Below are 25,792 nucleotides of genomic sequence, written 5' to 3'. Positions count from 1 at the left end.
GATACATTTAACACGTTTTTTTACGTTTTTGACAAGTTTACCACATTTTTAACACGTTTTACACGTTTTTACATTTTGACACGTTTAATAAGTTTTTCACATATTTAACACGTTTTTGACACGTTTACCCTGTTTTCACGTTTTTGACACATTTAACATATTTTTTTACGTTTTTGACACGTTTACCACATTTTTGACACGTTTAACAAGTTTTGGCATGTTTAACAAGTTTTTCACATGTTTAACACGTTTTTGACACATTTACCACATTTTTTTACGTTTTTGATACGTTTAACATGTTTTCACGTTTTTAACACATTTAACACTTTTTTTACGTTTTTGACACGTTTACCACATTTTTGACACGTTTAACACGTTTTTTACGTTTTGACATGTTTAACAAGTTTTTCACATGTTTGGAACGTTTAACACGTTTTTGACACGTTGTCATGTTTTTAACACGTTTAAAATGTTTTTAACACGTTTAACACGTTGTTGACATGTTTCACATGTTTTTTTTTACGTTTTTGACACGTTTGACACATTTTTAACACATTTAACACGTTTTAACACGTTTAACACGATTTTCACGTTTTGGCATGTTTAACAAGTTTTTCATTTATTTGACACATTTAACACATTTTTGATACGTTTAACACGTTTTTACGTTTTTAATAGGTTTAACACGTTTTAAACCTATCAAAACGTGTGAAAAACATGTTAAACATATTAAAAATGTCAAAAACATGTTAAATGTGCCAAAAATGTGAAAAACGTGTGAAAAAATATGAAAACGTGAAAAACGTGAAAAACGTGAAAACGTGTTAAAACGTGTAAAAAAACGTGTTAAAACGTGTGAAAAACGTGAAGAACGTGTGAAAAACTTGTAAAAAAGTATGAAAGATGTGTGAAAAACGTGAAAAACTTGTTAAAACGTGTGAAAAACGTGAAAACGTTTGTAATTGTGAAGAACGTGTTAAAATGTGTTAAAACGTGTGAAAAACATGTAAAACGTGAAAAACGTGTTAAAACGTGTGAAAAACGTGAAAACGTGAAAATCGTGTGAAATCGTGTGAAAACGTGAAAACGTGTGAAAACGTAAAAAAACGTGTTAAAATGTGTGAAAAACATGAAAACGTGTTAAAACGTGTAAAAAACGTGAAAACGTGTAAAAAACGTGTTAAAACGTGTGAAAAACGTGAAAAATGTGTTAAAACGTGTGAAAAATGTGAAAACGTGAAAAACGTTTGAAAAACGTGTGAAAAACGTGAAAAACGTGTTAAAACGTGTTAAAAACGTGAAAAACGTGTGAAAATGTAAAAAAAAACGTGTTAAAACGTGTGAAAAACGTGTGAAAATGTGAAAATGTGAAAAATGTCAAAAACATATTAAACGTGCCAAAACGTGAAAACATATTTTAAAAGTTAACATTTTGAACCGATATTTTATTTTACAAACATTAGAATTAAAATTGAATTACAATTCTATCATTTTCCCAAACATAGGAATTGGAATTGAATTACAATTCTATCATTTTTCCAAACATAGGAATTGAATTATAATTCAATGCCAATTCTCATGGAATTGGAATTAGAATTCCAATGCCAATTCCAATTCCAATTCCCCCTCATCAAACACACCCTAACGGTTTCCGACATATCTCATTGTATTCTAGTTAAATTTTATAAAATACTCCATATACTTGCAAAAACGTGACAATGTAAAAATAGATGAGAAGTTATTTTAACCACTTTATAACACATACGATAACGACTCAAAATAATAATGCATTTTTATATAAGTATCGTTAGTGAGAATTTCGTCGTGAATAACACTCTAACCAAAAAAATGAGATCTTGATAGACATCTTAAAATCTCATAAATTTTCCTAACAAAGATCAATCAAACTAATTTTATTGAACAAAGTGTAACAATGTCCCACATAAAAATATTTAAATCACACCATTATACAGAATCCCAAAAAAACGAATTTAACTCCTTATTTTTATGCAAGAATAAAAGTCAATGACATTCTTTTCTTACTAGTCAGTATTCTTTTTTATTTATACTGTTAACAAAATCGCAAGACAAAATATTAATATTGTTTTATATGAAATAATATAATTTAATATATATATATATTTATAAATCTATTAATATTTTATAATATAATTTCAATTAAATGAAATTATAAAAAAAAAATAAAAGTCATTTTTTTCCTTGGATGATTTCTTTAATATAGAAATTAAAGGAGAATGCCTATTTTTAACTTAAATTTATTTTTGTATTTTATTTTGTTTGGTGCGACATCTTGTTTAGTTGAATTAATTTTTTTATCACGAATTTTATAATTCAAATAATATTTTGAGTTATTGGTAGATCGTTTGTGCTAATACTCTCATGTTGTCTTTGTAATCTATATATATATAATGATGCTTAATTTTTAAAGTGTCCGGATTGCCGGGTCGAGAGCTGTGGTTAATTTGGATACTTGGGTCGGATTGTGGGTTTACCCGTTTTTAAATTTTAAACGGTTAAAAATAAAATTAAAAATGCTAGAGGTATGTTTCGAACTTGCAACCTAACAAAACAAGTACAACTCTTTAACCAACTAGACTACAAAGACTTTATATTTTAAATTCAACACCAAATTTGATAAACGCGGGACGTTTTAACATTAATATAAGTTCAACTTTTTAACTAACTAATCTATATATATATAATGATGCTTAATTTTTAAAGTGTCCGGATTGCCGGGTCGAGAGCTGTGGTTAATTTGGATACTTGGGTCGGATTGTGGGTTTACCCGTTTTTAAATTTTAAACGGTTAAAAATAAAATTAAAAATGCTAGAGGTATGTTTCGAACTTGCAACCTAACAAAACAAGTACAACTCTTTAACCAACTAGACTACAAAGACTTTATATTTTAAATTCAACACCAAATTTGATAAACGTGGGACGTTTTAACATTAATATAAGTTCAACTTTTTAACTAACTAATCTATATATATATAATGATGCTTAATTTTTAAAGTGTCCGGATTGCCGGGTCGAGAGCTGTGGTTAATTTGGATACTTGGGTCGGATTGTGGGTTTACCCGTTTTTAAATTTAAAACGGTTAAAAATAAAATTAAAAATGCTAGAGGTATGTTTCGAACTTGCAACCTAACAAAACAAGTACAACTCTTTAACCAACTAGACTACAAAGACTTTATATTTTAAATTCAACACCAAATTTGATAAACGCGGGACGTTTTAACATTAATATAAGTTCAACTTTTTAACTAACTAATCTATATATATATAATGATGCTTAATTTTTAAAGTGTCCGGATTGTCGGGTCGAGAGCTGTGGTTAATTTGGATACTTGGGTCGGATTGTGGGTTTACCCGTTTTTAAATTTAAAACGGTTAAAAATAAAATTAAAAATGCTAGAGGTATTTTTCGAACTTGCAACCTAACAAAACAAGTACAACTCTTTAACCAACTAGGCTACAAAGACTTTATATTTTAAATTCAACACCAAATTTGATAAACGCGGGACGTTTTAACATTAATATAAGTTCAACTTTTTAACTAACTAATCTATATATATATAATGATGCTTAATTTTTAAAGTGTCCGGATTGCCGGGTCGAGAGCTGTGGTTAATTTGGATACTTGGGTCGGATTGTGGGTTTACCCGTTTTTAAATTTAAAACGGTTAAAAATAAAATTAAAAATGCTAGAGGTATGTTTCGAACTTGCAACCTAACAAAACAAGTACAACTCTTTAACCAACTAGGCTACAAAGACTTTATATTTTAAATTCAACACCAAATTTGATAAACGCGGGACGTTTAAACATTAATATAAGTTCAACTTTTTAACTAACTAATCTATATATATATAATGATGCTTAATTTTTAAAGTGTCCGGATTGCCGGGTCGAGAGCTGTGGTTAATTTGGATACTTGGGTCGGATTGTGGGTTTACCCGTTTTTAAATTTAAAACGGTTAAAAATAAAATTAAAAATGCTAGAGGTATGTTTCGAACTTGCAACCTAACAAATCAAGTACAACTCTTTAACCAATTAGGCTACAAAGACTTTATATTTTAAATTCAACACCAAATTTGATAAACGCGGGACGTTTTAACATTAATATAAGTTCAACTTTTTAACTAACTAATATATAATAATGATGAGTAAATGGATACTTGGGTCGGATTATGTGTTGACCCATCCATAAATTTAAAACGGTTAAAAATAAAATTAAAAATGTTATCCGTAATTTTTTTCACAGTTTTTATATTATTACTCGTGCAAATGCACGGGCTAAATGCTAGTATTTTTTAATACTTATTCTTGAGTAGCATCAAAATAGACAAAGTTACTATATCTCAAGATATTTTTTTAATAAAAGATAATTAAAATAGATCTTTAATTTAAGATCCTCTTATATTTACTTACATTTAAGTGTCCACCCGTTATTTTTATTATTTTATTTTACCGTCATTTAACATAATCCTTTATTAACCCTAAGGCAATAATAACAAAAAAAAAAGAAAAAATTTTTATTTTGGTGAATGTTAGAACTAACATTCTAACCTTCATTACCTTAACTTCAATTTAATGTATTATAAGACTCAAAACGATCTAGTAGAGATTATATATATATATAATGATGCTTAATTTTTAAAATGTCAGGATTGTCGGGTCGAGAGCTGTGATTAATTTGGATATATATGAGAGTAATGGATACTTGGGTCGGATTATGGGTTGACCCGCCCATAAACTTAAAACGGTTAAAAATAAAATTAAAAATGTTATAGGTATGGTTCGAACTTGCAACTAGGGATGACAACGGGTACCCTACCAGTCGGGTAGTGAAATACCCATCCCCGAACCCGATTTTCATTTTAATACCCGACCCCGAACCCGACGGGTATCTCTATTTAGATCCCCATTCCCGATTTGTAGGGTACCCGATACCCGACGGGTACCCCATTACCCGATTAAAGTGTAAAATTATATTTATTATTTTTAAAATATACAAAATATTAATTTTTTTTTTTAATTAACATTTTCAGACTAAAATAATTTTAAATTATTATAAATTAAATCTAATATCTTAACTAATATGTTATTACAAAATATAATTGACCAAAAAAATATTAATAAATATTGGATACTTAAACAACAAGATCATTCATACTACATAATATAAATTCATTCATACCACAAAATATAAATAAATAAACTTAAAACAGACACAACAATATATAATTAATTAAACATAAACTTCAAAATATTCATCAACAAGACAGTTTTATCACCAAAAAAAAACACATTCTTCTTGAAGCGAGTCTTGTAGAAGTTACAGAAATGTCATCTTTGTTGCTGCTAAAACGGAAGAAGAAATTACAAAATAGAGATCGAAGACTAAGTTAATAAATAAGTATAATATTATAAAAGTTAAAGAACAAGCATAATTTTATTAAATAATAAATAACATTAAACTAATAATATCGAAATTTGAAAAACTCAAATGAAAACATTACTTACTTGCATAGTTATGTTGTAGATGTTGAACAAAAAGTATAAAAAATGTTGAAGATAGAAGTTGAAGAATAAAACGAGAATGTTGAAGATAGAAGTTGAAGAACAAAATTAGAAAGAATGTTGATAAAAGTTGAATTAAGGTTGAAAATAAAATAAAAAATGAAGATTAAAAGTCATGACTAATGAGAGAGAAACAATTATTAAAATGATATTGGCATGACTTATGGTTTTGGGTAAAGAGAAAATAAATACTATATTTATTGTATTGCAATGATGGTTAAGAGGTGGAATTTGAAAAGTTATTTAAATTTTAACTATATATATATATATTAATATTCGGGTATCGGGTATCGAGTTTGGATTTCCAACACTACCCATCCCCGACCCCGAACCCGATCGGGTAATATTTTTTACTCCCATCCCCGACCTCGAACCCGATTTTAAATACCCGAACCCGATCATCGGGTACCCACGGGTATCGGGTATACGAGTACTCATTGCCATCTCTACTTGTAACATAACAAAACAAGTACAATCTTTTAACCAACTAGGCTAATAACACTTTATATTTTAAATTCAACTCAAAATTTGATAAACGCGTGACATTTTAACAATATAAGTTCAACTTTTTAACTAACTAATTTATATATATATATATATATATATATATATATATATATAAATATATATATATTGATGCTTAATTTTTAAAGTGTCCGGATTGCCGAATCGAGAGCTGTGGTTAATTTGGATATATGTGAGAGTAAATGGATACTTGAGTCGGATTGTGGGTTGACCCGCCCATAAAAACTTTACCGTAATATTTTTTTTCACGATTTTTTATATTATTACTTGCACGGGATAGATGCTAGTTTCATTGGTTCTACCTAATTATTTATAAGATTTTTAGAATCACTCTAGAATAATTACAAAATTGGTTACTAGATTTTATTATTAATTATTTTTAAGTTTGGCATATTATTTAACCTCTAATAATTTAATTATATTGATTCTATGTAATTTTTTTATTTGAATTAATGACAATTAATTATATATAAAAAATAAATATTTTCAAAATGGATCTTAGATTTATTGTGGTTATGAATATCTTCCATAAAAATGAAATTTTCTGCAACTCAAAATAGAAGAAAATAAAAACAAAAAAAAGTTGGGTTCCATCATCTCCAAGATTGAAACTTTGAGCGCCGGTGGAGTCCAAGTGGTTCCCATTTAGTGCCCAAATTCTCAGTTCAAGTTATAGAGAGAGATAGGCGAATGGAAAGCTCTGGAGAGTTGGTGCCATTTCCGCTTTTGCTGACACCGATAGAGTCCAACTACAGGGCATGTACTATCCCTTACAGATTTCCATCTGATAATCCCAAGAAACCGACTCCAACCGAGATCCAATGGATTGATCTCTTCCTCAATTCCATCCCGTCTTTCCGGTACAATTTTCTCTTCTCTTCTCCACTCTATTCTTATCATCATTTCTCGACCCTTATTCCTCATCATCCACACAGAAAACGGGCGGAGAGCGATGACACAGTTCCCGATGCTCCATCTAGAGCTGAGAAATTTGCTCAGAGGTCAGTCACTATGATATATTATGCTACAATGTGATGATCTGTTCTTTATCCAAATCACTGAAGAGAAATCCTTCAATCTATACCAGGATCTAAAAGAATCAGTTCTATATCAGTCTTTTACTATATCATAAGTGTTAATAACAAATCTAACCCTATAGTCAAAAAGACAATTTCTTGATTTTTGGGTATGTTTGTTTCTCTGTGAAAAAGGTATACTGAAATCCTGGAGGACCTTAAGAAGGATCCTGAAAGCCATGGTGGGCCACCTGATTGCATTGTGAGTGAATAGATAGATATGCCCAATTCTTCTTTCTTCATGACTATTGATAAACTTAGAGAAGCTTAATTTTTGGCTGCTGTTGCAATATGTAGCTACTTTGTAGACTTCGTGAGCAGATACTTAGAGAACTGGGATTCAGGGACATATTCAAGAAAGTTAAGGTATGAAACTGATTACACAACTTTGCAGAAATTAATGAACATGAATAATATAATTGATATGTTTTTTTCTCATATCACATCATTGCTATTTAATTTTTGTAGTATTTGTTGGTATTTCTTTGGATTCCATCTCAATTTTGTCCATTCCAATTGATGCATCAGTCTCTATTCTTGTTTTATGAATTGTTTCTTCTGTTTGATACATTAGGATGAAGAAAATGCCAAGGCAATATCCTTGTTTGAGGGTGTAATTCATCTTAATGACGCCATTGAAGATGATGCCAAACGTGTGGAGAATCTTATTAGAGGAATATTTGCTGGCAACATATTTGACCTTGGTTCAGCACAGGTACTCTATGGAAGTAATGTATCTTGCTATTGCTTTCCAACGTGCTTATTAATATGCAAACCAAACAGAAGTCACAAGTTTTAGTTTGCGGTTTAGTTGAATTGAGCCTATGGAAATGAGTGCTTTATTTTTTCTTACACTTATTTTTGAAATTTTAATGTTTGGATTTATAAAGTTTCTCAATCGATACTTCTAATAATACAAACAATGTCTACACAAGTCTTGAACATGTTCTCCATACACTTATTATGCATGTCTAAGGTGTGTATCATATTTAAAAGATACAAGATTTGAGCCATTGTAATATGCTTGTGTTAATCTGTAGTTACTTACTGAACATAAGAGATCAAACATGATACATGCTCAAAGGTATTCTATATTTTAAGAAAGCTCTGTGCCTCTGTCTACAAATACAGCATGTTCTACGAAACAAAAAATATATGTCTTCTATTATACTATGGGTGCAACATAATAACAAGACTTATTAGGATTGTTTTTTTGCAAGGCCTTATCATAATAACTATGGTTGAACTCCATTTGAATTTGAATTTAAGGAAGCCAAAGAACTTGTTTGAATGAAGGAAGGATTAGTTTATTCTTCTTTTTTCTTGAAATCAAAGGCTAGACTATTTTTTTTTAGAACGAAAATGGTAGACTATTTACTGTATGCTCAACAAGAATACTCTCCCTGTTACCTAATAACCCCCCAATTGACAAAAGCTTGCAGAATTATTTTCCAAGGATGGGATGTCCTTCTTGGCTAGCTGTCAAAATCTTCTCCCAAGGCCATGGGTGCTAGATGATTTGGACACTTTTATACATAATTGGGGGAAGAAATCATGGAAAAAGGCAAGCCTAATATTTTCTGCGGATTTAAGAATATTTCCAACTATGTCGGTCTTTATTTGCTTCTGTTCTAACTGAAGTTTTACATTCTCTATGACAGGCAGTTATTTTTGTTGATAATTCTGGTGCAGATATTGTCTTAGGTATTCTACCATTTGCAAGGGAGCTCCTACGACGTGGAACACAGGTTTGAATCATCAATCAATCGTTTCCAGTCCATTTAAATATATATTTGTGGTTCAAGGAAAACAAAATATTCATCCTAATTGCAGGACCTTGTAACTTATCAAATCCTCCCTAATTAGCACTAAATTATTTTTTTATTAAACAGAAAGAAGATGGATAAGTATTTTCTACACGAACTAAAGTAGTTTGTGAATATTTGCTCTTTTAGGCGTTCATATATACATTTGTCCCGTTTGAGAAATTTCGATGTGTGTATATGCCTTTTTATAGTAAAATTTAAATGATGCACCATCATTCTCAATGCATTTCCACATTTTATGTTTTGAATCTACCTACTAAGGTAACTCCAACAAGGTAGAATGGGTTTCACGTCTTCCCAATTATGGCAAATTTGGATCCGTAACAATTCTCTTAAAAATCTGTTTGGTTTTCTATTTTGCTGAAACTGTAACCATTGTTTTACTGCTATATTTTGTACGAAAATAACTGCAGAAAATCCAACGTCTCGTCATTTTCATCTGCGTATACAAAATTATGCATCACAAGATGTTCTTTTCTTATTTTGCATCACAAGGTGTTCTAGATTAATAATTGCAAATACGTATGTGATATTACAAACAATGTTTATAGAATGTCTTAAACAAGTGATCTTGATATAAAATTCTTTTATATTGGCATGATCTATATTTTTCTTCTCAATTCCAGGTTGTCTTGGCTGCGAATGACTTGCCCTCAATAAATGACGTCACTTATCCTGAGTTAGTTGAGATCATATCCAAGGTAAGCATTTGGTATGACAAAAATCAAAAGTCACAAAAAAAACATTTGTCAAAAAAGTGTAATTAAAATAAATTTTGGTAGCACAATCAATTGTCTTTTACAACTTTTTGCACTTAAAAATTCAATGACATTTTTCGTACAAATTGCAATCAAAATCAATTTCACTTTTCTTCTTTGGCAATTTTCAGAAGTTACTGTTACTTTTCCAAATATGTATTTTATTTTTTTGTTGCATTTATCGACGAACTCTTAGTTGGAAGCTTACACACATCCTGAAATTTCCAGTTGAAGGGCAAAAATGGTGATCTTGTAGGTGTAGATACCTCCAATCTTTTGATCTCGAATTCTGCCAACGATTTGCCTGTAAGATCTGAAAATTTTCATTCACTAAACAATCATGAAGATCTTAAGTGCTAATTAATCCTAAATAGATACAAATGATTGATTTTATTAGGTTATTGATTTGACAATGGTGTCTCAAGAACTCGCTTATCTGGCAAGTGACGCCGACCTTGTTATTTTGGAAGGAATGGTATGTTTTTCTTTTTAAAGTAGAATATAAATTACATTATGCCTCGCATATATTCATAACAAAGACCCTTCATTTGGCAGGGGCGTGGAATTGAGACAAATCTTTATGCGCAACTGAAATGTGATTCCCTCAAGATTGGAATGGTATATTTTATAGTTTTAAATCGCTCGATTTCAAGTTTTATGTGTTTAGGATGCAAATGTATGTTAAATGTCATTGAACGTTGTTGTCTTTAAATGCAGGTCAAGCATCCAGAGGTTGCCCAATTCCTAGGAGGAAGGTTATATGATTGCGTATTCAAATACAACGAGGTTTCAACCTAACACTTTGCTACTATTATTATTAAAAAACAATGTCTAGTAAATTAGGCGACAAACTATAGAAGAAAATAAATGGCATTGGAATTTTGTCATCTCTTAACAATTTGTGTCGATAAATGGGCCATGATACATCACTTATCATTTGAAATGCTAGCCAATGCTCTATGTAATTTTATTTAATGGCTCTAATAAATCTTGTTCACAACAATTTATTTTTTTTCAATTATGACAGCCTAATAGCAAAAATGGGATTGTAATGTAATGGAAAATCAGCTGTGCATAATTAGAATTTTGATATTGTTTATGCTTAAATTATCAATAGATTAATTTAGTTGTTAGTCTATGTAATCTTGGTTTTATATATATTTTTGGAGTTGTTACTCAATTTTTTTTTTCATATTTAAAAGTTTGGCTTTGATTATTTAGAAAAAAGGTGGGTAAGATTGGTGTTTAGTTATGTTATCAAATTATTTTTCTTCAAGGAATATATTTTTTTTAAACTTACAAAACGACTCATGAACATATCTCATATTTATTATAACAAATATCTATTATATATTACTTGAAATATTGCAAGTCTCTTGTTTTCATATTCTAAATATTTAAAATCTTTACATATTTTAACACTTTAGTTTCTCTTATTTTTTTTTATAAATTCATACTATTGTAATTGTAATAATACACTACATTCTTAATCCACAACAAATTTTTTTATTACTTATCTTCTCTATCTTGGTATCAAAGCCATTATTCGGTTTTAACAAACCTCTATATCCATGACCTCTTCTTCAGTTTCAACCACTCATATCTTCCATAATCTCACATCTAATAAACTCAATCACAAAAAAAAATTTCTTTGGAAATCTCAAATCTTACCTACCCTACAAGGTTATGGTCTCTATCCGTATGTTACTGGAACTAATTATGCCCCTGAAGTCTTTCTCCAAGCCGATGTTGATGACGAATCTAGTGTCCTTACTCTAAATCCTGCTTTTACCATCTGGGAAGAACAAGATCGGAGAATCATTTCATGGCTTCTCTCCACCCTTTCAGAATTCATCTTAGCCCAAGTGGTTGGTGTATCATGTACCACATCTAAAACCCTTTGGTCTGCTTTAGAACGCACATTTGCCTCTCATTCTCAAGCTCGTCTAATGCAGCTTCATCTTTAGCTCTAGACGGTAAAGAATGGCTCACTCTCGATGGCTGAATATTTTGTAGAAAATAAAATTATCATTGATAGTCGTGCTGGGTAAAGCATATCTCAAAAAGATTTCATCCTTTTATGCTTTGGGAGGACTCGGTCCTTAATACGATTCTTTCACCGTAGCGATAATTACTCACACCGACCCCTCACTATCGAAGACCTCAAATGAATGCTTCTTACACATTAGATTCGTCTTGAATCACTGCATTTTAACTCTCAAACCGCTAATCCTGCTTTTGGATTGAGAGGGTTTTCAAAATCATTCCACTTTCAACGATCGCGACGTTCAGTCTCCTCTTTGAGTGATTATAGTGCAGAAAATGAAATTGTCAATAGATTGAGCTCCCATAGCTCTAATGGATATCAATTAAATGGACCTTCAAATTCATCTAAATTTTCACACTCCTCGAACTTCTCCTATCAGGTTAGGGTGTTCTTCTACTACTGGATCTTCTATTTTGGGTTGTGGGCCTCGTGGGCCCAATACAAATAAAATATAATGTCAATTGTGAGATCGTTTTGGTTACGCGGCTAATGTTTGTCAATCGGTCTGTTTTGTTGTCATATTTGCAATTTTACAGGTCATTCGATTGAAACTTGTCGACGTCGCTAGAACCAAAATTCAACGACACACTCTACTATGATGACTATACCTTTTCTGTTTATGACTCGGCCTAGTATCCCGACTCTAGTGCTGACAATCTCACGACAAATCTTGACAACCTTAGCATCTCAACTCCTCACAATGGTACATAAACTATTAAATGGGCGACGATAACCGTCTTCCTATTTCAAATATTGGGCAATCATTCATTTAATGTTCCAATAAAATATTCATCTACGTAATATATTAAATTTCCCAATAATCACTAAAACCTTCTAAGTGTTTCCAATTTTTTTGCCGATAATAATATATTTTTTTGAATTTCATCCAAATTATTGCATTGTCAAGGATCAGGTCACGAAGAGGGATTTCCTTCAGGGAACTACTCTGTGACACATTTAAAAATGGGCTATATCGCCTAAACTTAATTGTTAACCCTCCGCCCACTCATCAAGCTCTTATTGGAACTCGTTCATCTGTCAACTCTCGGCATCATCGTCTTGGACACCTTCATCAACATCAACCTTTATTATGTATCTTTTCATTTATCTATTATTGACAACAAAAAATTATGTTTTTGTTAATTTTGTCAATATAAAAAACACTTAAAATTCATTTTTCTGTTTCTCAATCTCGTTGTAAGTCTCCATTAGAATTAATACATTCTCATGTTTGAGTCCTGCTCCTCTTTTCTCTACTTAACGGTTTTCGATATTTTGTCCATTTTATTTATAATTATAGACGCTTTACTTGACTATATCTTATATGATATCTTACTAATTTTTATAAAATTTAAGACACTTGTTGAAAATTAATTTATTACATTTATGAAAACTCTATAATTTGATTGGAGAGATAAATATGAGTTTAAAATTTTATCTTGAAACTCATGAGATTCAACACCGTATCATTCACTCTTACAATAAAGTTCACAAATATATAAAGTTCAGACTATTGGAGTCAAACTAATACAAATTTTAAAAAATATTTAATAAAATAAATTAAAACACTAATATCAACTCATTAAAAATATATATATATTCCAGTTTTTAAATGAACGGTGAAGATTATAGTAAATGATGTGGCGATATCTGGGAGAAGAATGGATAGGAATTAAGAACTAATTAGGAAGTGAGAGAAGACGAGAGATGATCCACGCTCGAACAGAAACGAGATCCGGCTGAAACAACTCTTATACCATCACCACCGGCACCGGCACCGGCGAGCGACGACGGCCGGGAATTGCTTAATCGGAAACTATGGCACTCAATCTCCGGCAGAGACAGACCGGTAAGTCTATCTATCCTCTCTTCTGTTCATAGATCTGAATCTTACAGTAATGAAGATGTTTTTCTCTTTCAGAATGTATTGCGAGAATGTTGAATCTGAATCAACCGCTTAATTCAAGTGGAATGGCGAATGAAGATGTTTATAAGATCTTGATTTACGATAAATTCTGTCAGGACATTCTATCTCCTTTGATCCATGTTAAGGATCTTCGTAAGCACGGTGTTACTCTTTACTTCCTCATCGATAAAGATCGTAAGCCTGTTCACGACGTCCCTGCTGTTTACTTCGTTCAATCGACTCAGTTGAACATTCAGCGAATTGTGGCCGATGCTTCACGATCTCTTTATGACACCTTCCACCTCAATTTCTCATCATCAATACCTCGTCCGTTGCTTGAGGATCTCGCATCAGGTACTCTCAGTTCGGATTCAACTCAGAGGATCTCTAAGGTACACGATCAATACTTGGAGTTTGTAACCCTAGAAGATAATTTGTTTTCGCTTGCTTATAAAAACTGCTATGTCCAATTGAATGATCCTTCAGCTGGTGATCGTGAAATTGAGGAAATTATTGAGAAAATTGTTAGTGGTTTATTCTGTACACTTGCTACCCTAGCTGTTGTCCCTATAATTAGATGCCCTAGGGGTGGTCCTGCTGAGATGGTAGCTTCTCTGTTAGATCAGAGATTACGTGATCATCTCTTAGCCAAGAACAATCTCTTCACTGAAGGTGGAAACTTTTCCAGTTCATTTCAAAGACCAATTTTATGTATATTCGATAGAAACTTCGAGTTATCAGTAGCCATACAGCATGATTTCAGGTATAGGCCACTTGTTCACGATGTTCTTGGCTTGAAGCTTAATAGTCTAAGCGTGCCCGGTGAAAAGGGAGGAATTAAAACCTACGAACTCGATCGATCCGACCCATTCTGGGCAGCAAATGGATCGCTTGAATTCCCAGAAGTCGCAGTCGAGATCGAATCACAACTGAATAAATACAAGAAAGACGTTGAAGATGTCAATAGAAGAACAGGAGGAAACGATGGTGCTGAATTCGACGGCACAGATTTAGTCGGCAACACTAAGCATTTAATGAACGCGGTAAATTCACTCCCCGAGTTAACCGAGCGTAAACAGGTAATCGATAAACACACAAACATTGCCACAGCATTACTTGGACAAATCAAAGACAGGTCTCTCGATTCCTACGCCAAAAAAGAGAACGACATGATGATTAAAGGAAACATCGACAAAACCGAACTCATCAGCGTTCTCAAAGGAAAAGGAACGAATGTCGACAAGCTACGTTTCGCCATCATGTACCTAATATCATCCGAAACCATTCCTCAATTTGAAGTAGAATCCGTCGAAACAGCTCTCAGGGAATCCGAAATCGACACCAGCGCGTTTCAATACGTTAAAAAGATGAAATCGTTAAACGTATCTTTAGCCTCGGCTAACTCCGCGAGTAGAAGCAACATCGTGGATTGGGCGGAGAAGCTTTACGGGCAGTCGATAAGTGCGGTTACTGCGGGCGTGAAGAATCTGTTATCGAGCGACCATCAACTCGCACTTTCGAGGACTGTCGAGGCTTTAATGGAAGGGAAACCGAACCCCGAAATCGATTCGTACCTCGTATTGGATCCTCGTGCTCCTAAATCTTCTGGGGGGTCGAGTGGGGGTCATTTGAAGGGGCCTTTTAAGGAGGGGATTGTGTTTATGATTGGAGGAGGGAATTATGTGGAGTATGGAAGTTTGCAAGAGCTAGCCCAAAGGCAGCAGCAATCTGTTAAACATGTTATCTATGGAACCACGGAAATGCTAACCGGGGCTGAATTTGTCGAGCAACTTGCGGTTTTGGGTAACAAAATGGGATTAGGTGGCGGTGCTGGTGCTGGGGCTTCGTCGAGCTAATTATGCAATACTTTTCTTACTTGAATATTTGGGTTTGGAGTCGGACAAAGTAAGTAACAACTACTATTAATTGCTACATATATACACTATTATTTGGTTTGTTTATTATTAGTACTTGTGTTTTATAAGATGAAAAAATTAAGAATGTGGGTTTCCTAACCTTGGTGTTAATTATTTTCTTATGAATTGCTACTTAGTTCCTCAAAAACGAAACAAAAGCTCACCTATTTTATAGGACCGGATTTTCATGACAAAAGTTTAGCATCATTAAGAGTTTATTATAGAGCTTGTTGTTAGTTGTCGTTATTTTAAACGACTCTCCTTACATATTTAATAAAAGAAGCTCGAGTGAATACATTTAAATATTTACTATGCTTATCTGTGGGTATTGAAGATTCAACCAATTTTCAAAATAACCATTAAACTTCTCAAACTTAGTTTGTTTATTTATTTTCAAACTAATTTAATTTACAATTCAAATTCAGTTTTTCTATTATTTTATTTTATTTTTAAATTAATTAATATATTTGCTTTTAAACAAATTATTATATATATATTAAATTATTATTTTTATAAATTAAATTATTTATATTTTGATATATATATTTTTAATTATTATTTTGACAAATTTAATTATTTATATTTTGTTTATCCATTTAAATTCGAATAGTTTTGACCTCATTAAAAACAAAATTAATATATTTAAAGTTAGATTAACATAATATTAAGAATAGACAATACGATACAAAAGTTAGACTAGACTACTCAAAATAATAATTTAAATATATATATCAAATTTATAAAAATAATAATTTAAATATATATATATATAATAATAATAATAATGAGTTTAAATATAAATATATTAATTAATTAAAAAACAAAATTGAATTTGAATAGCAAGATAGATTATTCTGAGTAAGTTAGTTTAGAAAGTTCAATGCATTTATTAAATTCAAAATGGATTCGAAAAAAAAAAAAAAAAAAAAAAAAAGTCATCTTGAGAATTGGTTCATTGAAGGTTGGAGTCGACAAAAATAAAGAAAAAGACATATATTTATTTATCTCTCATTATATTATTGATAATTGATTGAACTATTAGGAATTTTGAAGCTGCCTTTCTTTTTTAATATCTTGGTCTTGTCGACCTCTTATGAAATGTGGCAGGTATATTTGGCATATAAATAAATTATTATCATTATTTGGCAACGGTGATATAATATTTTATTATTTTTAATAGTATTTAAGGGTATTTTAGTTTATTATAATCACTAACTATATAAATTCTTTCTTCTTCTTTATAGTGAAATCTGGTGGTGGCTGAAATAGATGTAGCTCAATTTAAGTGAACAACTATAAATATGTGTCTTCGTGTGTTCTTTTTTCTTGCATTTTTACATATTGTTTCAAATTAGTCGGATTTTGGAGATACAAATCCTAACAAATGGTATCAGAACAACTAGGCTAGATCTGAGCATTGGAAACAATGGAAAGTGAGAATAGTATAGGTCATGGGATTGGAAGATTCGATGAGACAGATTATGCCTTCTGGAGAATGCAGATTGAAGATTATCTCTATTAAAAGAAGCTTCATGTTCCTTTGAGTGAGAAACCAGAGAAGATGGATGAAGCTGAATGGAAACTCCTTGATAGACAGGTTTTGGGAGTTGTCCGATTGACGCTAGCCAAGATGGTTGCTCAGAATGTAACAAAGAAGAAGACCACCATGGGTCTGATGAAAACTTTTTCTGATATGTATGAGAAACCATCTGTTAACAACAATGTACACTTAATGAAAAGACTCTTTTACTTAAGAATGGTTGATGGTACTTCTGTCACTACTCATTTGAATGAATTCAATACAATTGTGAATCAATTGCTATCTGTTGAGATTGATTTTGGGGATGAAGTTAGTGCCTTGATTTTGTTAGCATCTCTACCAAATAGCTGAGAACCTATGAGGGTAGCAATTAATAATTCAGTTGAAAATGCTAAACTGAAATTTGTTGAAGTTAGAGATCTTATTCTTTCTGAAGAGGTTCGTAAAAATGATTCTGGTAAAACGTTCAAAGGTTCTGCTCTGAATGTGGAAAACAGGGGCAGAGGTAATTATAGAAATTTCAACCGAGGTAAAATCAAATCTATGTCGAGGAGTAAAAGGAGTCAGTCCAAGTCTGGACGGACATTTGAGTGCTGAAGTTGTGGTAAACATTATCATTTAAAGAGGAACTGCAAAACACCTAAGAGAAACAGTGATGATAAAAATAATACAGCCAACGTTGTTACAGAATCTGTCACTGATGCGTTATTTATGTCGGTTGATAGCCCGATAGATTCATGAGTTTTGGACTCGGGAGCTTCTTTCCACACCACTGCCCACAAAGAATTAATGGAGAATTATGTGGCTGGAAACTGTGGGAAAGTTTATCTCGCAGATGGTGAGCCACTGTATATTATTGGCATGGGGGACATCAAATTGAAGATGGAAAATGATTCTGTTTGGAAAATTAATAAGGTGAGACACATTCCAAGTTTAATGCGCAATATGATTTCTATTACACAACTTGATGAAGAATGTCACAATTTCAGTTGTGGAAATGGTGCATGGAAGGTGACTAAATGAGCAATTGTTATTGCTCGAGGTCACAAAACTGGAACGTTATACACGACTTCAACTTGCAGAGAAACAATTGTTGTTGTAGTTGATGACTCGAAGAACAGTGAGATGTGACATTGCAGGTTGGGCCATATGAGCGAAAAAGGGATGAAAATTCTTTTGAAGAATGGACAGATTCTAGAACTGAAGTCTGTTAAACATCAGTTATGTGAAAACTGCATTCTTGGAAAACAGAAACATGTGAGTTTCTTAAAGATTGGGAAGAAGATCAAGAAAGAAAAGCTAGAGTTGGTACACACTAATGTGTGGGAACCTGCACCTGTTTCTTCTATTGGCGGATCACAATACTACATGACGTTTATACGTTTATAGATGATTCGACAAGAAAGGTATGAGTATATTTTATGAAGCACAAGTCTGAAGTATTTGCTATTTTCAAGAAATGGAAGGCTTTAGTTGAAAATGAAACAAATCAGAAAGTTAAGTGCTTGAGACCCGACAATGGAGATGAATATATCAATTCAGATTTAAAAGAGTATTATGTTGTGAATGAGATCAGTATGGTGAAGACTGTTCCTCGAACGCCTCAAGAGAATGGAGTAACTGAACGGATGAATCGAACATTGAACGAACGTGCTAGAGCATGAACATGTAGGGCTTCCTAAAACCTTATAACAAAAGCTATAAATACTGCTGCCTACTTGATAAACAGGGCACCCTTTGTTCCTCTTGAATTCAGAATTCTTGAAGAAGCCTGAAGCAATAAAAATGTAAACATTTTTTATTTGAAAGTGTTTGGTTGTTTATCATATGTTCATATTAATGAATGTGATAGGAGCAAGCTTGATCCAAAGTCTAATAAATGTTTTTTAATTGGTTATGGTGATATCGAGTTTGGTTATCATTTCTGGGATAATCAAAATCGAAAGATCATTCGTAGCAGAAATGTTATCTTCAATGAACAAGTTCTCTATAAAGATTGTGTTGGGAAGACATCAGATGGTGATTCCAAGTTGGAAGAGACTGGTACAATCGATTTGCGAGATTTTTCAGCTGAATATATAACGACTGTCGAAGAAGAACAATGTGTTGTTGAAGATGAAATCGTTGAGAACGTGGCTCCAGAGGCAAATCAGCAAACACCGGTTATACAGTTGAGAAGATCATCAATAAATCGAAAACCAGTCGAGAAGTGGTCTCCATCTCTGAACTATATCTTGTTGACAGATAGAGGTGAACCTGAATGCTTTGAGGAAACAATAAAATCTGATGAATTAGTTAAGTGGGAGTCTGCGATGAAAGATGAGATGGACTCTTTGACGTTGAATCAGATTTGGGGCTCACTCAGCTACCAAAGGGAAAGAAAACACTTAAAAATAAATGGATCTTCAAGATTAAAGAAGAACATGATAAAACCATGAGGTACAAGACAAGGTTGGTTGTGAAAGGGTTTCAACAGAAAGAAGGTATTTACTACAATGAGATCTTCTCTCCAGTAGTTAAATTGATGACAATCAGAACTATTTTGAGTTTGGTTGTGAAAGAAGACCTTCATCTTCAACAAATGAATGTCAAAACTGATTTTCTTCATGGTGATTTATATGAAGAGATTTATATGCGACAACCAGAAGGATTTGAAATCAAATAAAAAGATGAGCTTGTGTGTAAGCTTCAGAAGAGTCTGTATGGTTTGAAACAGGCTTCAAGGCAATGGCACAAGAATTTCGATAGCTTCATTAAAAGTAACAATTTTCTAAGGTGTGAAGCTGATCATTACTGATATATCAATAGGTTTAATAAATCATACATTATTATTCTCCTCTACGTTGATGACATGTTGATTGCTGGAGTAAGCTTGTATGAGATTAACAAGCTCAAGAAATAGTTGTGTGAAAAGTTTGCAATGAAGGATTTGGGTGCTGCTAAGCAAATCCTTGGGATGAGAATTTTCAGGGATGAAGAACTTCTCAAGCTTTCACAAGAAGAATATGTGAATAAAGTTCTTAGCAGGTTCAACTTGTATGATGCAAAACTAGTTACTACCCCCTTAGTTAGTCACTTCAGACTATCTAAAGACCAGTCGCCTTCAACAGAGAAGGAGAAAAATTACACGGTCACTGTTTCGTATGCCTCTGCCATTGGTTGTATTATGTATGCGATGTTTTGCACAAGACCAGACATAGCACATGTAGTGGGAGTTGTTAGCAGGTTCATGAGCAACACGGGTAGACAATATTGGGAAACAGTAAAGTTGATATTACGATACTTAAGAGGAAGTACGGGTCTCGCTTTGTGTTTTCGAAAGTCTAATATGAGTTTGGAAGGATATGTTGATGCTGACAATGGTGGTGATGTTGATAGTAGAAAGAGCACAACATTGTACATTTATACTCTAGGAGGTACTGCAATAAGTTAAGTTTCAAAATTGCAGAAGATTGTTACTCTTTCTAGTTGTGAGGCATATTATGTTGCTGTAACAGAGGCTGCTAAGGAGATGATGTGGTTACAACCCTTTTTGCGAGAATTGGGTCAAGACTATGAGGGAAGTGTGTTGCAATGCGACACTCATAGTGCCATTCATTTGGCAAAGAATCCTGTTTATCATGGCAGAACGAAGCATATATAGGTTCGTTATCATTTCATCCGGTCATCTTTAGAAGATGAAGTATTAACTCTTGAGAAGATTCCCGGGAGTGAGAATCCAGCTGATATGTTGACGAAAGTTGTGACAAATGAGAAATTGAAGTTGTGTGCAACTTCAGTTGGTCTTCTTCGTTAAGACACCGGATAGAAAGCCGCTACCGATCGATAGATGATGAAGTTAGTCTCTTAGTGGGAGATTGTTGAGTTATGGAGCCTACACTTCTAATAAACTCTACAATTGTCAATTAGAGTTTATTGGGTTTATATTTGGTTTTGGGCTTGGGCCTGACCAAGAGTTATTTAAGTTTTATTACCTGAATGTTTACCCTATAAATATGTGATTATTAAGGGTTTACATTGGAGAGACATAATTCTAGAGAGATAAAGTGTGAGTCAAAAACTCTGTATTCATTCTTTTTATTCTTCATAGTGAAATCTGGTGGTGGCTAAAGTGGATGTAGCTCAATTTGAGTGAACCACTATAAATCTGTGTCTTCTTGTGTTCTTCTTTCTTGTGTTTTTTACAGATTGTTTTCAAACAGATCGGATTTGGGAGATACAAATCCTAACATTATTTCTCATCGCATATCGCTAATACAAATGTTGCTCTAACCTTGGATCCATATATGTTTTGAGCGGTTTCAGCAGTTCTTCACTTCACAGCATCATGCCATGTCCGCCTCCTCTCATAAATGTTTGTCATCGTCTGATAACTCAGGTTTATCGTCTTTCTTATAGATATTAGATTTAGATGCATCTTATCACATGTCTCCTAATATTAACTCATTTCTTTCAGTTAATTTTGTTCCATCATTTACCGTCATGACTGTCGATGGTACTCTAATGTCATTGGCAGGAATTGGTTCAGTACATACAGTATTTTTGTCTCTTCCACATGTTTACTATATTCCTAATTTTTCTTTAAATCTTGTATCCGTTAGTCAATTGTGTGATCCTGGTCTCACAGTTTTGCTTACTTCTTCTAATTGTTGTGTTAAGGACTCACAGTCGTAGAAGGTGATTGGGATAGGCCATAGGAAATGAAGACGTTATGTTTTGGATGAACTCAAAGCATCAGATGTTGCTACCTCCAACATAGACTTGTCATCATTTCGTTTGAATCGTTCGTCTTTAGAATTTTACCTTTGTCATTCCCGTTTAGGTCATGTTTCTAGATCTCATTTAAAGTTTGTAGTGTCTGCTAGAGTTTTGGGTTGTTTAGAAAGTCATGACATTTCTGATTGTAGTGGTTGCAAATTGGCTAAATTTTCATCATTGCCTTTTTATAAAAGTATTTTTCTTTTTTCACTGCTCCATTTGATCTCGTGCATTCTGATGTGTGGGGGACCTTCTCTTGTTTCTTCTAAAGAAGGTTCTCGATATTATATTTTGTTTATTGATTACTTCACTCGTTATACTTGGGTTTATCTTATGAAACGTAGGTATGAATTTCTCACTATAGTCACCAATTTTTGAGCTCTTGTGAGAACTCAACATTCTTCAGTCATTAAATGTTTTAGGTGTGATTTGGAGAGTGAATACACCTCTAAGATTTCTCTCAGTTAGTTGCCTCTTATGATACAATTCACCAAACTTCATGTACTAACACTCCTAAAAAAATAGCGTGGCTGAAAGAAAACATCGTCATCTTATTGAAACAACTCGTTCTTTCATGCTATCAGCCGAAATTCCTAGTGTGTTTTGGGGAGAAGCAGTTCTTACTACTGCTCATGTGATCAATAAAATCCAAATATTTCATAATTCTAGTTTGCCCCTTTTGAAAAATTATATGGTCATTCACCTGATTATTCCTCATTACGTGTTTTTGGTTGTATTTGTTTTGTCCTTCGACTACATATTGAGCGTAATAAGTTGTCTTTCTGGCCTGCCTTATGTGTTTTTTTGGGTTTTGGATTTTGGTATTGGTCAAAAAAGATATCGTTGTTTTGATCCAATTAGTCAAAAATTGTATGTCTCGCATCATGTTGTATTTTTAGAGCACATTCCATTTTTCCCTGTTCCTGCTAGTTCACATCATATGACCCAAATAGATCTAGTTCTCATTGATCCATTTGTCATTGAGCCCGATGAAGATCTATCTGATATTTTGGTTCACGATACTCCCACCTCTCATATTCCTACTCATACAACCACTCAATTGCTGGATGAGACTGTGGATCCTCCTCGTCATCACTTCACTCGCATTCGTAAGTCTACTAAACTTCCAGATTTTGTGTACTACTCTTATTCTACTTCATTTGCTTCCTTTGTCACTTTTGTTTATCGTTTTGCTGAGTCTTCATCCTATAGAGAGACATATCATGATCCCCTTTGGCAGGCTACTATGGCTGAAGAACATACTGCTTTATATCAGACTCATACATGAGATTTGGTTTCACTACCGTCTGGAAAACATTCTATTGGCTCTTGTTAGTTCTACAAGATTAAAACAAAATCAGATGGTTTCGTTGAGCGATACAAGGCTCGACTTGTTGCTAAAGGCTATTCTCAAGAGTATGACATGGATTATGAGGAAACATTTTCTCTTGTTGCGAAAATGACGATTGTTCGCACTTTGATTGGTGTTGCTTCGGTTTGCCAATAGAAAATCTCTCAAATGGATGTGAAGAATATTTTCTTGAATGGTGACCTTCATGAAGAGGTTTATATGACACCTCCCCCGAGTGTTCCTCATAAGTTTGGTGAAGTTTGTAAGTTTCTCAAAGCTCTTTATGTTCTCAAACAAGCACCATGTGCCTAGTTTGAAAAATTATCTATAGTGATCACTTCACTTGACTTTCTTCCTAGTCATCATGATTCGACTTTATTTGACACGCGTACAACGACCAAACGTATTCTTTTATCCCTGTATGTTGATGATATGATTATTACAGGTGATGATCATGTTGATATTGAATCATTGAAGTCTGAGTTGGCACATTCTTTTGCTATGAAAGATTTGGACATTCTACGCTATTTTTTGGGAATTGAGGTAGTCTATTATCCTAAAGATTATCTCTTATCTCAATCAAAGTACATTGTTGATTTGTTTGAGCGCGCTCGACTAACCGACAACCGAACTGTGATACACCCCTTGAGACCAATGCTAGATATTCTCCGTCTGATGGCACTCTTTTGGAGGATTCTGGTCTTTATCGTATCATTGTTGGCAGCTTGATATATCTTATTGTAACTCGCCCAGACATTGCGCATGCAGTTAATGTGGTTAGCCAGTTTGTCACTGCCCCTACTATAGTTCATTAGTCTGTTGTTCTTCGTATTCTCAGGTATTTTCGGGGCACTCATTTTCATAGTCTCATGTTTCATTCCACGTCTTCGTTAGAGTTGCGCGCCTACTATGATGCAGATTGGGCTGGTGATCCTACGGACCGCAAGTCAACCACTATATATTGTATTTTCTTCGGTGATTCGTTTATTTCGTGGAAAAGCAAGAAACAAGATGTCATCTCTCGGTCTTCTACAGAAGCTGAGTATCGTGCCATGACCACAACTGCATGTGAAATTGTTTGGTTACGTCGATTAGTTACTGATATGTGTATTTCACTTTCTCACCCTCCGCTACATTGCGATAATCAAAGTGTTATTCAGATTGCACGAAATACCGTCTTTAATGAGCGAACCAAACATATCGAGATTGATTGTCATGTCACTCATCATCTTCTACAAACTCACACCATCATTTTGTCATTTGTTCCTTTCTCTCCTTGCAGATTGCTGATATATTTACGAAAGCGCACTCGGCTTCGCGTTTTTGTTTTTTAACTGACAAACTCTCAATACTTATTTTTGTTGCATCGTGAGTTTAAGAGAGAATGTTAGATATATTATTTTATTATCTTTATTAGCACTTAAGGGTATTTTAATCTATTAGCATTTAAGTGTATTTCAGTCTATTGTAATAACTAACTATATAAACTCTTTATTTACATTCAGTTTATTTATGTTTACTAATAAGAAATCTTAGCTTCTCTTTATTTCATCGGTAATTATAATAATAATAATTGTATTTAAACATTTTTAAGTATATTGAATTGATTAAATGATTCCAATTGTAACATGCCCCTAGCCAAGAACGTGTGGAAGATATGATTTAAAATAAAGGATAATATTAATTGAAAACAGAATGAAAATTGTTGAGTAAATAAATAATATTAAAAACACTTTGTTAGCCATAAATAAATAAATAAATAATCAAATTGAAAGGGAGCAAGAACAATGTTTAATGCATGCATGCCAAGAAACAAGAGTAAAACACATTAAGAAGAAACTTATGTTAATATCCCCCCACCCACACACACACATATATAATAATTAATTAGGTGGTAGCCTTGCAGCACAGAAACAATAATGTGTTGTTGTAAATTGATTAAGCAGCCCAGCTGGAAATGGATGGACACAGTAATTAAGCAGCCCAGCCATGGCCATACTTTATCATGTAATGTAATGTAATGTTAGAAACTATTTATTATATATGGAAATAGAATAGAGAACATGAGAACATATATATATATACTTACTTCCCCCCATTCATTAATGGCTAGCTAGCTAGCTAGACTTTCTTCTACTGGAATTACCCTCCCATCTTCTTGTTTCTGTGTACAAATAACAATATATATCCAACTTAAATATTATAAGAAACTAAGAAACAAGACAAAATAAATGAGAGATTGAGAGTACCGTCGTCATAAATATATAAAGCACGCAAATACCCTGTAAACGATCACCTTTCCAAGTATTCTTTACATTTTCTAGTCTTCTATTTCTTCTTCTTCTTCTTCTTCTTCTTCTTCTTCTTCTTCATCTATATATATGTTCTCTAGTCTGATCTCTTCATCTCCATTCTCATTCGTGTCTCTAGCTAAATCTTCTTCATTTTCTTCTTCTTCCTGTGTCTACAAATTAATAATAATA

General features: G+C 32.9%; 3 protein-coding genes across 3 annotated transcripts; all 3 read left to right on the top strand.

Moving 5' to 3' along the window:
* Window positions 1–6,719: 6,719 nt before the first annotated feature.
* Window positions 6,720–10,766, top strand: LOC124936502 (damage-control phosphatase At2g17340-like). Its single transcript, XM_047477005.1, has 11 exons — window positions 6,720–6,991; window positions 7,067–7,132; window positions 7,343–7,409; window positions 7,505–7,573; window positions 7,782–7,922; window positions 8,643–8,771; window positions 8,869–8,955; window positions 9,660–9,734; window positions 10,020–10,097; window positions 10,189–10,266; window positions 10,347–10,766. The coding sequence occupies exons 1-11, from the start codon at window positions 6,822–6,824 to the stop codon at window positions 10,500–10,502; spliced, it is 1,116 nt and encodes a 371-aa protein (XP_047332961.1). The 5' UTR covers window positions 6,720–6,821; the 3' UTR covers window positions 10,503–10,766.
* A 2,728-nt stretch (window positions 10,767–13,494) lies between these two features.
* On the top strand, window positions 13,495–15,790 carry LOC124934116 (SEC1 family transport protein SLY1-like). The gene is made up of 2 exons (XM_047474587.1): window positions 13,495–13,687; window positions 13,760–15,790. Exons 1-2 carry the CDS (start codon window positions 13,657–13,659, stop codon window positions 15,598–15,600), a joined length of 1,872 nt encoding a protein of 623 aa, XP_047330543.1. The 5' UTR covers window positions 13,495–13,656; the 3' UTR covers window positions 15,601–15,790.
* Window positions 15,791–23,477: 7,687 nt separating this feature from the next.
* Window positions 23,478–24,643, top strand: LOC124935437 (uncharacterized mitochondrial protein AtMg00810-like). The gene is made up of 4 exons (XM_047475870.1): window positions 23,478–23,571; window positions 23,755–23,893; window positions 24,034–24,093; window positions 24,148–24,643. Exons 1-4 carry the CDS (start codon window positions 23,478–23,480, stop codon window positions 24,641–24,643), a joined length of 789 nt encoding a protein of 262 aa, XP_047331826.1.
* Window positions 24,644–25,792: the final 1,149 nt, after the last annotated feature.

Source organism: Impatiens glandulifera, chromosome 4, assembly GCF_907164915.1.
Source record: "Impatiens glandulifera chromosome 4, dImpGla2.1, whole genome shotgun sequence".
In the NCBI taxonomy this organism is placed as follows: domain Eukaryota; kingdom Viridiplantae; phylum Streptophyta; class Magnoliopsida; order Ericales; family Balsaminaceae; genus Impatiens; species Impatiens glandulifera.
Note: the sequence above shows the minus strand (reverse complement) of the source record. Positions and strands in the feature narration are given on the sequence as shown.

Bases quoted from the DNA above. Each gene is read 5' to 3' on its own strand.
- LOC124936502 (XM_047477005.1), top strand. From the start codon at position 6,822: ATGGAAAGCTCTGGAGAGTTGGTGCCATTTCCGCTTTTGCTGACACCG. The intron at 6,992-7,066 runs GTACAATTTTCT...TCATCCACACAG, and splicing joins AATTCCATCCCGTCTTTCCG to AAAACGGGCGGAGAGCGATG. The intron at 7,410-7,504 runs GTGAGTGAATAG...TGCAATATGTAG, and splicing joins GTGGGCCACCTGATTGCATT to CTACTTTGTAGACTTCGTGA.
- LOC124934116 (XM_047474587.1), top strand. From the start codon at position 13,657: ATGGCACTCAATCTCCGGCAGAGACAGACCG. The intron at 13,688-13,759 runs GTAAGTCTATCT...TTTCTCTTTCAG, and splicing joins TCTCCGGCAGAGACAGACCG to AATGTATTGCGAGAATGTTG.
- LOC124935437 (XM_047475870.1), top strand. From the start codon at position 23,478: ATGGATGTGAAGAATATTTTCTTGAATGGTGACCTTCATGAAGAGGTT. The intron at 23,572-23,754 runs GTAAGTTTCTCA...TGATTATTACAG, and splicing joins TCATAAGTTTGGTGAAGTTT to GTGATGATCATGTTGATATT. The intron at 23,894-24,033 runs GTACATTGTTGA...CATTGTTGGCAG, and splicing joins TATCTCTTATCTCAATCAAA to CTTGATATATCTTATTGTAA.